This window comes from Lissotriton vulgaris, chromosome 2_1 (genome assembly GCF_964263255.1).
Source record: "Lissotriton vulgaris chromosome 2_1, aLisVul1.2, whole genome shotgun sequence".
Classification (NCBI taxonomy): domain Eukaryota; kingdom Metazoa; phylum Chordata; class Amphibia; order Caudata; family Salamandridae; genus Lissotriton; species Lissotriton vulgaris.
The window spans coordinates 719,257,547-719,272,743 of record NC_141687.1 but is presented as its reverse complement, the minus strand read 5'-3'; the positions used below and the strand labels follow the sequence as shown (position 1 = coordinate 719,272,743).

Sequence of the window (15,197 nt, the reverse complement as noted above, 5' to 3'; positions counted from 1 at the left end):
CGAACGTTTAATTCCCAACTCGGATCGCAGGGCTTCTTTGATTACAGCGGCTCATGAAGGTGTGGCGTCTGCGCATGCGGGCGTCTCGGCCACTGTAACTCAGCTACAACAGAGGTTTTGGTGGCGGGGACTGTACAAACAGACGCACGATCATGTCCTTCAATGTGACATTTGCCAGCAGATTAAACCTTCAACTGCTGCGCGGCCGCCTCAGACACAGTTGTACATTTCTAATAAACCACTGGGGTGCATTCATTTAGATCACTGCGGTCCTTTTTCTTCTGATACTGCATATAAGTACATCTTAGTAGCAGTTGATTCATGCACACGCTTTGTGTGGGTTTGGCCTCATCGGAGCGCTGATTCACGGACTGTCATTAAGGATTTGCGAGTCTTTGTAGGGATTTTTGCCTGTGGTACCTTCCATTTGGACCAGGGTCCGGCTTTCGCCTCTAAGGCGTATAAGGATGCTATGGTTTTGTTGGGGGTGCAAGTCAAGTTTTCGTCCCCGTACAGACCCAAGGGCAATAGTGTAGTGGAACGAATGAACCGTGACTTAAAGCAATCTTTGACAGCTCGAGTTATAGGCACTGGCAGAAACTGGTTGGCCCACCTCAATGGCGTGCAGCGTGCGCTTAATAATCTCCCTAGAAGGTCTCTGGGTGGGCGGACCCCATACGAAATGCTCTTTGGTATCAAGATGTACGTCCCTGACCTCGACGGTCTAGACTGCAAGGCCCAGGCCACGGCCTTTGACGTAGATGAACATTGCAATGTTTTACAGGATCTACAAAAGGCCAGAGACAGTCTAGCAAAGGAACATTTGCCCTCCACATCGGATGATGCGTTGCAGATCCCGGTAGTTGGCTGGCTACCCCAAGTTGGAGAACTGGTTCGAGAGAAGATCGATAACAAGAAAGAGTTTGGTCCCTCATATCTTGCACCGGTTCGAGTTCTTGGAGTGAAGGGCACAAGAACAGTCATATTACCACCACTTCCAGGTCGTAAGGAAAACAGATTTATTTCTATTGACAATGTCAAGACACACAGGGTGGCCGATGCTTCATAGCATGACACCGGCTGTATCCTGTCCTTCCATGGTGAGACATTCTGTGCTGGCTATTACTTCTGGTGCAGAACAGGAGGTGTCCCTCGAGATGCCTGCTATATCCAGTCCTTTATTAAATACTATTTCTGTTACTAACATTGATGAGCTGAACTACACCTATCCTGCTGATTTATCAATGCCAGATGTGCAGACTCGTTTGGCCGACCAGTCCAGATTCTCTTTTGACTCTGTTTCGGAACTTTCAAAGAAACCCTCAACTATTGCAAAATATGCCACTCTATTTAAAAAACATTTTTTTAATTCCCCCTTGGACATACATTTGGTTGATTCTATTTTCATTTTACCTTTTTATGTCAATTGGTTTTGTGTTTTATTTTTTCCGCCTGATCGATGGCCACTATGTCAAAGAAAGAACAGGAATTCGGTACCTTAATGGAACATTGGCCCCTCTTTCCTCTTCACATTCAGCACACAGACTGAAACGAGACTTGAATACAGTCAACATTACTGCTTGGCCTGTCCTTGATGGGATTGTGTGGGATGCGGTTAGATTTCAGATACATGGGCCCACTGAAGTGATTAATGTTCCGAATGTGCTTAGAGTAAACATGGGGGATGTGATTAAACAAAATATACGTTCTGATGATTGGGATATTCAGGCCGTAGAAGCATTATTCTCTGATTTAAAATATTATGCAGCTTTTGATGTTGAGGACTTATATTTAGATTCTGTTAATTATGGTGATTTGTTTTGCTTCCAACATTATGGTAATCATTTTCTGCATAAGACGAATTCCAGGAGGGTTGCTGTGAATTACACACAGTGGGAACACTGCCCAGCTCCATTAATAGGAAGCTCCAGTACATTTCTGAAAAAATACACTTATTTTACAGACTTTAATCAATCGAATCCTGAGTCATTTTATTTCAGAATGACACAAAAGTCCATGTCCAAAGTTAGACTTACTGATACAAAGTTGCTGTATTCGAAGTCCTTTCTAGACAAATTGGCTGTAGATGGCTACGAGTTCTGGAAGGGAATAATTGACCTTAAATCGGTTTGGGGTACCAAAGATTGGCAGGTACAAGGCACTGAGGCTTTGCACCGTGCATGTCTCATCCCGAATCACATGTTGTTTCTAAATTCTACTATTTCCCAAACAACATGCTTTGGATTGGCTACTTCTAAAAAATTAAATACACCAATTATCCCCGAATTGGAAGAATATTCAGGTTGGGGTAATTTTTCTGAATTGTCTATTCGTGAGTTACAGACTCTATTACACAATTCATCCTTTAATGTATCCAGTCTGGATCCAAAGGGTTGGCTGATGTGGCAAAGAAGTGCTGATTCTTGCCAACGTCGTTTTCTGGGTCTGGCTGAAGGGTTCACGCAAGTCAGACCTGATCCCCGTTTTAAAACTGATTATACTGTCACCACTTACTCTGTGGGGAAACTGTGTCAGAATTGGTTACAACATTCCACTTTAGCTGCAGTTAAACTACATCTGTCTCAGTTGACTGAAAATGTGGATTTAAATGATTTTATAAAAGGCCCGGCTAAGGGTAGGTCTAAACGGTGGATTTATGCAGTTTACAATGAAATTTGGAAATTTTCTCAAATTGAGGCTGCTAAGCGCCTAAGGGCAATTGACCAAGCAAATTTGGAAAAAGTGCTTGCAGTTGTCGATAACAGTATTAACATGCTTTCTTCCCGAATTTACACGTTGAACAATATTGTCTCTTCTGTAGTTGACATTGTGAATGATGAAGTGTCTGCATTGTACCATGGACAAAATCAATTGCGTTCTGTGATGCAGTTTGCATGGACACTACAGACTCTGAAAGCGGGCCTTGGAGTTACGTGAACGTGTCATCATTATTTGCCCCATTTAATTTGACTGACAAGCAGCGCATGCTTTCCATGCGAGATGCATCATTTTCTATGTTGCACATTGAAAAGTTAGAATCTTTGCCCTTTTCTGTAGCTGAGGCGAATCACTGACAGAATTTCGATGTCTAAAAAATCGACCTACTATAACATCGAGTCTCTATTATCGATAGCACTAATATCGACACCCTATACTTAACATGTAAACTACAATATTATCGAGCAAACTATATCGATGCACAAAAATATCGTATACAGAAATATCGTTAGCATTATTTTCGAATACAATTATATCGACACTCAATACTACATATAACACACTACAATAATATCGATTACTAAAATTTCGATAGCACTAATTTCGTACATATCAAAATATCGATAGCTAAATAATACTCTTTTTTTTAGATATAACACCAATAAATCTATTATCTACGTAATACACACATTTCAAATGACTTCACTAATGTAATTTCAAATTATTAAGTAACATTTAGTGTACAAAAAATTTTTTCCGCCAACTAACGAAATTTTTATATAAACTTGTTGTAAACATACTTATTTAATACTTAGTACTCATTTTACATAATCTTTATTTATTTAATAAGTATTTTTTTACATAAATATATCATTTCAATTCTTCAACATAAACTATTTAAGAAGATATATCTTAAATATTTAACTTAAAAAAAATTCAAACTAACCAATAGTAACTCGTCTTTACATATCTGACCAATCAGATAGCAAACTTAATTACACATAGACTATATAAATCAATCACAAACAGCCATACAAGTTGCAGGAAATATTCTTCGTGACCACATACTGCCAATTTTGGGAGCACCATCTCTATTCTTCTCTGCAAGAAAATTCGTCCAGAAACTACAAGTAAGTAATCATATAGCTCTGTTACTAAATTCTAATGTTATTTTGCTATTACTTATAGACCAACATTTGTAAACTAATTTGTTATTTCTTTATGTACTTTACCTTTAAACAGACTCTACAAACAAATAAAGTTATACTTCAACTTCAAGATACAGGACACTTTACATTTAAAAAAGGTATCTACATATGTTTAACATTTACTTAACGTTATTTGCCAATTATTGGCCTAATTTAAAACTCTATACTTTGTTTCTTAGCCTGTAAATCTTAATACATAGTGTGAAGCCAGAATGTTTTGATGAAAAAACGTTACAATGCTGTGTAAAAAAATTTTTGTTCCTGTTCTTAAATATGTTTTTCTGTGCTTTTACTCATAATACATATGTCATCCTCGGTTCTTTTTAGCAAATAAGTAACAATGCTTAATCACAAATGTGCATTCTTTATATAACATATAAACGCATTAGTAATTTTCATCAACTTTCTCTCTAAACAGAACTCAAAAGTACAGAAATCAGAAAATTCACATCAAAGAACAAACATTCTGATACTACTATAATTCTCTTGGTAAGTTCATAAATAAAACATAACTAGTCTTTATAAACTCTATATAATGTACTAGAAATAAAAGTGACTCTTTTTATGCATCTGTTACTATAATCTTCCTGTTCTTAAATATGTTTTTTTGTGCTTTAACTCATAATACATGTATCATCCCCGGTTCTTTTTAGCAAATAAGTAACAATGCTTTAGAACAAATGATTATTATTTATATAACATATAAACGCATTAGTAATTGTCATCAACTTTCTCTCTAAACAGAACTCAAAGATACAGAAAAGAGATAATTCACATCAAAGAACAAACATTCTGCTACTAATATAATTATCTTGGTAAGTTGATAAATAAAACATAAGTAGTCTTCATAAACTCTATAGAATGTGCTACAAATAAAAATGACTCTTTTTATCAATCTGTTAGTATAATCTTGGAAATTTCTCTGTTTAAATCCAAAGAAACTAAACTATTTTTAGAGACGTTATAAAGTAAAACAAATGTTACCAAAAAACAAATAGTAACTTTTCCTATAACATACTTAATTATTTCTGTACAGACCGTGCCAATAGAAGAACAACATCAAAGTGAACAAGCATCTACTTTCGATAAATAGAACATTACTGCTGGTAAGTAAATTACTAGAAGAATACTAGCTTTATTTAAAATCTTTTATACATTTCTGATTATATTAATATTTGTATATTAACTTTTCTAGATACCAGAACTCAAGAATGACTGATGATGCAAAATTTATTACATCTCAGAAAGGCAAATTTTTGTTATGCTATATGGGCTACATTTATACTCAGGAGAAACAAAAAGACCTTAAAGTGAATTGGAAGTGTACAAAATATTACTCCAATAAATGCTATGGCCGTGCTACAACAAGGGAAACTAGTGTTATAAATACCACTGAACATAATCACCCACCAAACATCTCAGAAATAAAAGTGAGATCCACTCTTGAGAATATCAAGGAATTAAGTACCAGATCAGAACTACCTACCAACGTAATTCTTAAAGAATTACTACCTAAAGTTCCCAAAGAAGCAAGAAGTCAGCTACCATCTATTGCTTCCATTAAAAGAACAATAGCAAGAACAAAAAAAGCAAGTAGACCCAATATACCAACTCCTAAAACTTTTGAAGAAGTCATAATTCCACCAGAGCTTGTAATTACTCATAATGACGAGCCATTTATTTTTTATGATAATCATAGCAAGGATAAAAGAATTATAATGTTTGCAACTAATAACAATATAAAAAAATTAACTGAAAGTACTACTTGGATGATGGATGGAACTTTTTCTATATGCCCAAAACCTTTCTACCAGTTATACACAATTCATGGGCAATATCATAATACCTGTATCCCCTTCATATATTGCTTATTAACAAACAAACAAGCCACAACTTACTCTGAAATCTTACAAAACATAAAGGAACAAACTTCTGATTACTTCCCAATGAAAATCATCATAGACTTCGAGCAAGCTATGATTAATTCAATTTTGAAAACTTACCCACACACATCCATTCAAGGATGTTATTTTCATTTCAATCAATGTCTCTGGAGACATTTACAAAAATCTGCCCTTAGTGTTGAATATGCAACAAATATAACTTTTGCATGCCAAATCAAACATCTCATTGCTCTGGCATATGTACCAGTAACTGATGTTGCCGAACATTACAATTTGTTACTTGAAAGTCCTTTCTACACCCAAAATGAGCAAAGACTCGCCCCACTTTTAGATTACTTTGAGGACAACTGGGTAGGAAGACTACACAGGTCAGGCCACAGACGCCAGCCAAAATTTGCAATTCCCTGGTGGAATGTCTATCTACCAACACTCAACCAAGAGGCAAAAACGAACAATGCTGTTGAAGGTTGGCACAATGCCTTCCTCTCTTCTACTGGACGTACAACACCCACATTACACAAGCTAGTCACAGCTATACAAAAAGAGCAAAGCTTTCAGGAACTACGTATGCAGCAATCTGTCATACAACTGAAACCAAAACTCTCTAGACAAACTGCTCAAATGTATTTATATCTTCAACAGCAAGTCCAACTATATCCTACAACAAGAGGACTGGAATATTTAAAAATGATAGCCAAAACATTGAACTAATTGCAATAACTAAATTAATTAATAGAGATTAAACAATATCCTTAATGTAATAAAACACATATTTTAATATAATATAAAAATATTTATTTAGTCTAATTTATATTTTAACACTATTCTAAAAAGACTAAATAAATATATTATTATATCACAATATTTGTTTTTAAAAACTGCTTCCATCCAAATAAAATAACATAAATTTATAACTTACCTTTAAATAAAACATCATAAAGATAATCCTTTACCGACAATACAATGTGTAAATATCAAAGACTTAATCCAACAAATCATTATTTATGTTTGTTTAACTCTGCTAAAACTCTCCATCATCCAAATTAAACGACTATTTAAATGCCATTTAAAATAACGACTGTTATCTTAAAGTGTGAAAAATATTTCACAGAACTGAAAATATAAAGGAAGAATGTAAATCATCTCCGTTCTAACAACTGAAACACACTTCCTTTCCCAAAAAAAAAAAATTCGGAAACTGAAATAGCTGTTTCAAAATACGAGAAAAAAAAACAGCTAAACAATCACACCGACATAACACTAACGAGTATCCCATAATATATAAACATAAAAATCCTATTAATTTTTATTTTAATAAAATTATACCACATACTCATTAACTCCAATTTTTTTAAATGGCTCAAAAAGTCGTGAACGAAAATACGTATTAATTCCACTCCATTATATGTAAATAGTCATACTTTAATTACCAACCCCAAATTAACAAAATATAACCTTTATTTGTAATTTACATTACTTTAAAAATATAAAAGTAGAATCGTACCTACTCAAAAGTGAACCTGCTTCCAAACGCGACTTTCCCTTTACCAAAATAACGCAAAAAGACAAAGAGTGGTTACAAAATAAACGAGCCAAATTATATGTAACTGTGAAAAGTACTACTATAAATGTCCATTATTGTTATATATATAGCTTGAAATTATGTGTACTCTTAAAAAAATTGTATAGTATATTGTAAATATAAAATCTTTTTGGCTGTATATGAATTATATATTACATAATTTTAATATTTATTACATTAAGTATGAAAATATATAAATATTTAATGTAATATTTATTAAAATTATTATATAACTAAATATGTAATATTGTATTTGTTTATCAGATTTAATTGTTTACAATATGACTAATATGTGAAAATTGTTATTATTAAAACGTATTTATTAATAATAATAATCATACATAAGAATATTGTAATGTTAAAAGAATCATTTATGATGATGTACATGTTCTCATTAGTATATTAATCTTTTATTAAACATTTGAAAGTGTTCATATGTTAATATCATCATCAGTATATCACAATATGTATAAAAAAATTGTGACTTATGTTTTTCATTACACATGTCTGATGTTTTATTAAGAAACAATAATTGTATTATGTATGTATAATATCATACATTGCATTATGTGAACTAACAATTTTTTCTCTACAAATTAAATTTACTTGTCAAGAAAATTACTCAAAAATGTGATTCTTCAAAGAACATTATCCTCCTTTTTTGTTTATATGTATACCAAACATAGCTTGATAAAATGTATATGTGATCGTATATTTCAAGTGTTGAATAAAAAAATATACAAAAAAGAAAACTGGTGTCATTATTTTGTATTACCTATGACAAAATCATTATTATGTATTTTAGCAAATGTATTATAACTGTAATGTTCTATCTATTTCTATATACCACATATAAATAACATACTATACACCGAAGTTATAACAATTATTAATCATACACCCATATACATATAATATCAATATTTGAAAGACACATAATTAAATTTTGTAATATTCCGACTCCAATAACCATTTACTTTAGGTAATTGCTTCTCAAAAACCGTGATTGATTTACTATTAGAACAGCATTCACCATTTAATTAGAGTAAGTGCAGGACACAGAACATATTAAATTTACTCTTCCAACTCCAAATAACAATTAATTTAAGTAACTGCAGGACATTAAATAATAATAAATTATTATAGTAAATCAAAAGTAAAAAAATGAATGATGTAATATAATTAAATTTAATTTAATGTAATAAATTTAATTTAAATAGAATCTTAATTTATGTTTTCCCTGAACACCTATAACTAAAAACTGACCCTGAAACCTAAAAATACCCCTTGACCCACAAACTAAAAACTGACCCTGAAACCTAAAAACACCCCTTCACCCACAAACTAAAAACTGACCCAGAAACCAAAAAATACCCCCCTACCCACAAACTGAAAACTGACTCTGAAACCTCACAAAACCCCTTTACCCACAAACTAAAAACTGACCCTGAAACCTTACAAAACACCTTTACCCACAAACTAAAAACTGACCCAGAAACCTGACCAAACTCCTTCACCCACAAACTAAAAACTGACCCTGAAACCTAAAAATACCCCTTGACCCACAAACTAAAAACTGACCCTGAACTCTAAAAATACCCCTTCACCCACAAACTAAAAACTGACCCAGAAACCTAAAAATACCCCTTTACCCACAAACTGAAAACTGACTCTGAAACCTCACAAAACCCCTTTACCCACAAACTAAAAACTGACCCTGAAACCTTACAAAACACCTTTACCCACAAACTAAAAACTGACCCAGAAACCTTACAAAACCCCTTCACCCACAAACTAAAAACTGACCCTGAAACCTAAAAATACCCCTTTACCCACAAACTAAAAACTGACTCAGAAACCTAAAAATACCCCTTTACCCACAAACTGAAAACTGACTCTGAAACCTCACAAAACCCCTTTACCCACAAACTAAAAACTGACCCTGAAACCTTACAAAACACCTTTACCCACAAACTAAAAACTGACCCAGAAACCTTACAAAACTCCTTCACCCACAAACTAAAAACTGACCCTGAAACCTTACAAAACACCTTTACCCACAAACTAAAAACTGACCCAGAAACCTTACAAAACTCCTTCACCCACAAACTAAAAACTGACCCTGAAACCTAAAAATACCCCTTTACCCACAAACTGAAAACTGACCCAGAAACATAAAAATACCCCTTTACCCACAAACCAAAAACTGACCCTGAAACCTAAAAATACCCCTTTACCCACAAACTAAAAACTGAGCCTTACACCTTACAAAACTCCTTCACCCACAAACTAAAAACTGACCCTGAACACTTAAAATACCCCTTCGCACATACACAAAAAAAAGCCCCTAAAAGCACAAAAAGTACCTTTGAAAAAACTACCCACCCTGATCCACTATAAACTCGACATCCCACTCCAAAAAATATGATACATTTATTTTTAAAATATCTACTAACTTATATATTTTTATACTTTTTACTACATACACAAAATACCTCAATTTAGAACACAAACATAATACTGTTCATAATTTCGTATTTAAAGCAAATGTTTATAAAATTTCTAAGAGAAAGAAATTTTAAATAAAATACTAAATTTTTCATTCTATGATTAGATTATACTTTGTTTATACACTACCCACCCTTATCCCCTTGAAACTATACATCCCACTCATAAAATAATTAGACAAATATTTTAAGAAAATATCTACAATTATTATAATTTCTAATCTATTTTAGTATATACACAACAGCAAACTAAAAAAATAAGTACTATATTCGATAACAATCGATAGCATTTCGCATGATTCAAAATATTTTTAATTTTAGAAATTTCGCAAATTTATCTGAAATTGCGAAATTTAATTTTATATAATTACCCTATATATGTTTAAAAAACTACCCACCCTTATCCCCTATAAACTCTACATCCCGCTCCTAAATTTATAGTACAAATATTATATAAATATAATGTAATATTTTATTATTTTTTAAACTTTTTTGTACATACACAAAAATTAATCATAATGTTTAATATACTCCCTTAATTTCGATAAAATGTCGACTACGACAAATATTGTTAAAAATTTGCGAAATTTTGAAATTTAAAGGAAATTCGAAATTTGAAAGTGTACAATTTCGATATACTTTTTTAAAACACTACCCACCCTTATCCCCTATAAACTCTACATCCCGCTCCTAACATTAAAATACAATTATTTAGTAAAAATTTAAAAATTTAGATATATTTACACAATTAATTAATATATATCCAAAAGCAAAGTACAAATAATTTAACAATACTCAATAAGTTTATATAAAAAATCGAAAATTTAAATAATTTGAATTAAATTTCGCAAATTTAAAAAAATTTTCAAATGCGAAATTTATTATTCCATATTTACAATATACTTTTTTAATACACTACCCACCCTTATCCCCTATAAACTCTACATCCCGCTCCTACACTTCTAACTAATAATTATAAAATTATATGTAAAAATTACATTATATATAAACAACATTTAACTATATCATTACTTAACATACTTTAAAACATCACTTTTACATATCGATATTTTTGACATTCGATATTTTCGGCATCGATATTGCTGATTTCGACATTAATGTCTTCGATATTTTTGACACACACATAAATCGATATTTTCTACTACGATATTTTGGTTTCCGATATTTCTTACCATCGATATTTTGGACTCGATAATATAGTACATCGACATTAACAACTCGATATTTTGACTGTCTACCAGCTGAGGCAGCTGCTGCTACATGGCTTATCCATGGTGTTATTACTTTACCATTTGCTTTATATAAATTTACTAATTGTATGCGATATATTGCAATAGGGCGTTATGAACCACTAGGCAGTGCTTTCCTACATGAGGCATGGTCTTTACCATACACGTACAGATGCCTGAAGGATGGAAAGGAAGTGAATCTAAATGGTGAAGAATGCACACAGTCACCTGACCGTTCGCTGATATGCAGACACATCCAGTTGCATGGTTCTTGTAATCAGGACCGGCCTAATTTAGCCTGTGTTTTAAAAGGCACACCGGTTCCTGCAATAGTTCCCACATTTACTTTATTGACAAACGGTAGTTATTTACTTTTGAATAACGAGGAGTGTTGTGGGTTAATGGTCGGTATCGCCTATGTGGTTACTGTATCAGAACGTGTGGTGTGTTGCAAGAACGTGTTATATCCACCCACGCATGGGAATTCAGATGTTTCCATCTGGCCGCGCATCCCAACCTTGAAAGCGGAGTTCAATGGTATGAGCCGAATAAGGGCTCTTTTGTCTCAAAAAGAAGTGGCCCTGAGCTCGGCCCGTGAAACTTATGTCCTTCACATAGCTAACACACGCACAGAGGTGCAGGCACTTTTAAATACTGACTTGCCATTTCATTTCTGCAAATTAGTTCATCAAATCTTTAATGCCTCCTCCACGTCTGGGTTAGCTCATTTTTTTAAATTGGTCAGCAGTGGTCTCGTGACTACATTTGAAAAGATTTTTGGTGTTATCCCAGCTTTCTTCCATTCAATATTTTCAAGCTTGTTTGGCGGATTCCCTGTTTTGCTGGCTTTAGTTGCAGGCGTTTTGATATTATTCTGATTCCTAAAACATGGATGCCCATCCTGCGCAAGAAGCCGCTCAGCCCCTTCTGACACTGTTTCGCAACCGGATGCTTCATTACTATGGCACCCTGCCGCTTGCGACCTTAAGCACGGCATTTGGATTATCGTTTCGATTTTCCTATTTCACATGTGTCCAGCCTGGGTTTCATTGCCTGAGCTGCGATTTTGACTGGGCCATTGATTTGTGTCTCTGCTTGCCGTTATCTCCTGAAGTCGATTTTAATCACCTGATGGGCCCCGTAGTTGCTCACAAGTTGGTTTGTTCTGGCGAAAGGATTATGGCCTTGGCAGCGATGCATGGACTAGTGGGTCAGTGGGACATCCCCACAGCGGCGCATGAGTTTCTGGCACATAGCGTTCTTGAGAACCCACCGAGTTGTCCTCTGATGTTGCTAGAGGGTCCGGTGCTGGAGGAGCACGTATGTTCTTTCCCATTGCTTAATTGGATGGCTGAACTGTTTTCGGATGATGACAGTGATTTCATGCTGGAAGCTGTGGCTACCTATTTTGCATATTCTATCCACCCATGAGTGGCTTTGGAGACTTTCACTATACTGGCACGTGACTTTTTAGTAATTCTGAATGGTGCCTTTTCTCTTATGAACATTCTACTTTTGTGTGTTCTAGGACTATGATTTTATATTTGGCCTCAAGTTCGAGACTTTTATTACATTTTTGTTTGGCCACTATAGGCTTTCATACATATTTTGTATTGTTGATTTTTATAGACATCTACATTCATTTAGCTTGGCTCAATATTGTTGAACTCTGCTTTCATGTTATGCCTTTATTATATGGGCTTGTTCTTTTTTTGACCGTCCTCGGATCATTGGGGGGGTGTCATATAGTTACTGGTTTTCTATATATTGTGTTAAGTTAGCATGAGTTTAGTAAAGGTTTAAACGACATATTTTTCTTCGGCTTCAGTTTGCACACGACACATAATTGTTATTGTAGCTTTCAACCTAGACGAAAGATGTGATTTATTTGAGAATAATATGTTATTGCTCTGATATCAGTTGTGCTTGGTACACTTGGTACACTGTCTGCACACTGAGAACTGCACCCTCTAAGAATAACCTAACACAAGGTTTCTAGGAGGCTTGATCCTCGCACCACATTAGACATAACACAAATAATAATGCTGCCAACATTGGGCTCTAAGCAGGTTTAAGATAGAGTTACTGAGAATGCAAAAACACACTTGATGGTGCTTCGCATGCAGAGAGTTGGTAGCTGACGATGTGATCTTCTTCTGCTGACATTTAGAGGTATGGGCCTGCCCTGCTAAAACCCAAATGAGACCTTCTTAGATATAATATTGTATGCTAAATAGGGTGCGCGAAATATAGGTGATACAGATTTCTATAGATTTGCATTATAATATGCTATCACTGTTCGCTTACTATGGATTAGTGACTATGCTGATAACTCTGATTTTTATAATATGTATGTTGGTATTATATAAGATATTGCGTTTGAGAACCTTGCATTGAAAAATAAATATTTCAAACTTGCACGTGTGTTCTTTGACTCCCCGTTGGGGTTTGAAATGATTACAGAGCGAAAGAGTGTTCATGTGTTCCACGATACCTGAGGTAACCTAAGTTCATGTTCTGGTTTGTCTAAGTCATTGGGAGTTTGTTATTACCAATGAGACACTGTAGCTAGCTCGGTAAGAGGATTTCTGATACTAAGGTGAGTTTTGGGTCACCCTAATTCACCAAGGTTCTAGATCTCTGTGCACAGTTCTGTGGGAGAACGGAAACCCTGCTACAATACTAAACCTCAGGCAAGCTCTTTTAGAAAAAACAGAGCCACAGTGTCTGATATTTAGATAAATATTTATATTTCACCAGCGATATAGTCACTTGACTTACCTCTACCTCCTGTTTTAGTGTTGCACGGTAGTAGAAGCCATCAGGCTCCCTTCTTGATAACACAGGAGTATGCAGTGCTAATTGACCCGAGCCTAAAAACCTTTCAAGAGTGTTGACTTTCTTGCAAGTTATATCTGGGAAACACGTGGAATGGCTCACCCAGGAGCACCTTAAAGAAAAGAAAAGTATGAGTGTTAGATGCAAATACCTTCTGTAATAAAATAATTATACACTCATGCAAGTACACTCTCATTGTCAATCCACAAAGGCAGAGTGACTGCTGAAGCATCTTTCAGAAGTCCAGAGATATGGCACAGCAATTTTCCAAAACTGGTGTAAAATGTTCTAACCTGCATCTATTTCACTTCATCGCTAGGACTAAGGGAATCTCTGCTCTCTGGGAAAGCTTCATTGCTAACATCCCGGCAGTATGTTATTAGGAAATGTTGCATGCGAGGGCAGAATTTAAATTCGTTTCAGAATGATTACTTCTCAATTCAGGCTGTGTCTAAAATTGTATCCAGTGTTGGGAAATGATGTGTTAAGAGACTGGAATGGGAAAAGCACCTGAGATTTAAGGTAAACTAGGCAGGAAATATCTAATTGTAAGAGGTTGTCAGACACATTATCCTTTTATTTTAGAAGAAAAATGTCTTTCTTGATCAGCTCTCCAGGTTGTATGAGACATATAAATATTTTAATCAGTGACACTGGATAGGGGAAATTCAGTGGGAAGATGACATATTCATAAAAGTAAAGGGTAAGAGATCAGGGCCAGGTTTCCCCTGCTTTAGAACATTGTGGGATATCTTTGGAATCACAAGGCTCCTCCCTACCTATGGAACTTCATGTATACAAGTATTTATTTATTTATTTGTGTTGTTTTGGAAAACGCACACTTTTCTCCTATGAAATTAAGCGCATCACTGCCTTCTGGGGAGAGGGCTGGGGGCGGGGTGACACCTCTACTGGCCAAATGGTGCCAGCAACCCTCTGCAGATGACATGCCTGTACTGAGTTACTGTGACAGCCAGGCTGATTTGTGGGACAAATCTGCAGAGATCTCAGTGGCAACAGCAAAAAAGTATTATATAAACAAGTTTTTGGGGTTACTGGTATTTAATTAACTAGCACGGATATTCAAAAATAAGAGGAAACAAAACTACTGATTAACATGCTAGATATCGCTGCAAAAACGTGGATGCATTCGAGAAATTTGGACTGACCCTAAACAGAAACGACAGACT

General features: G+C 34.6%; 1 protein-coding gene across 1 annotated transcript in view; it reads right to left on the bottom strand.

Annotated features, from left to right (window-relative positions):
• Positions 1–15,197, bottom strand: part of C2_1H11orf16 (chromosome 2_1 C11orf16 homolog) — a 171,762-nt gene that overhangs the window by 97,514 nt on the left and 59,051 nt on the right. The window contains exon 3 of the mRNA XM_086955992.1: positions 13,951–14,119. Within this exon, the coding sequence (XP_086812118.1) occupies positions 13,951–14,119 (169 nt within the window). The remainder of the gene's footprint in view (positions 1–13,950; positions 14,120–15,197) is intronic.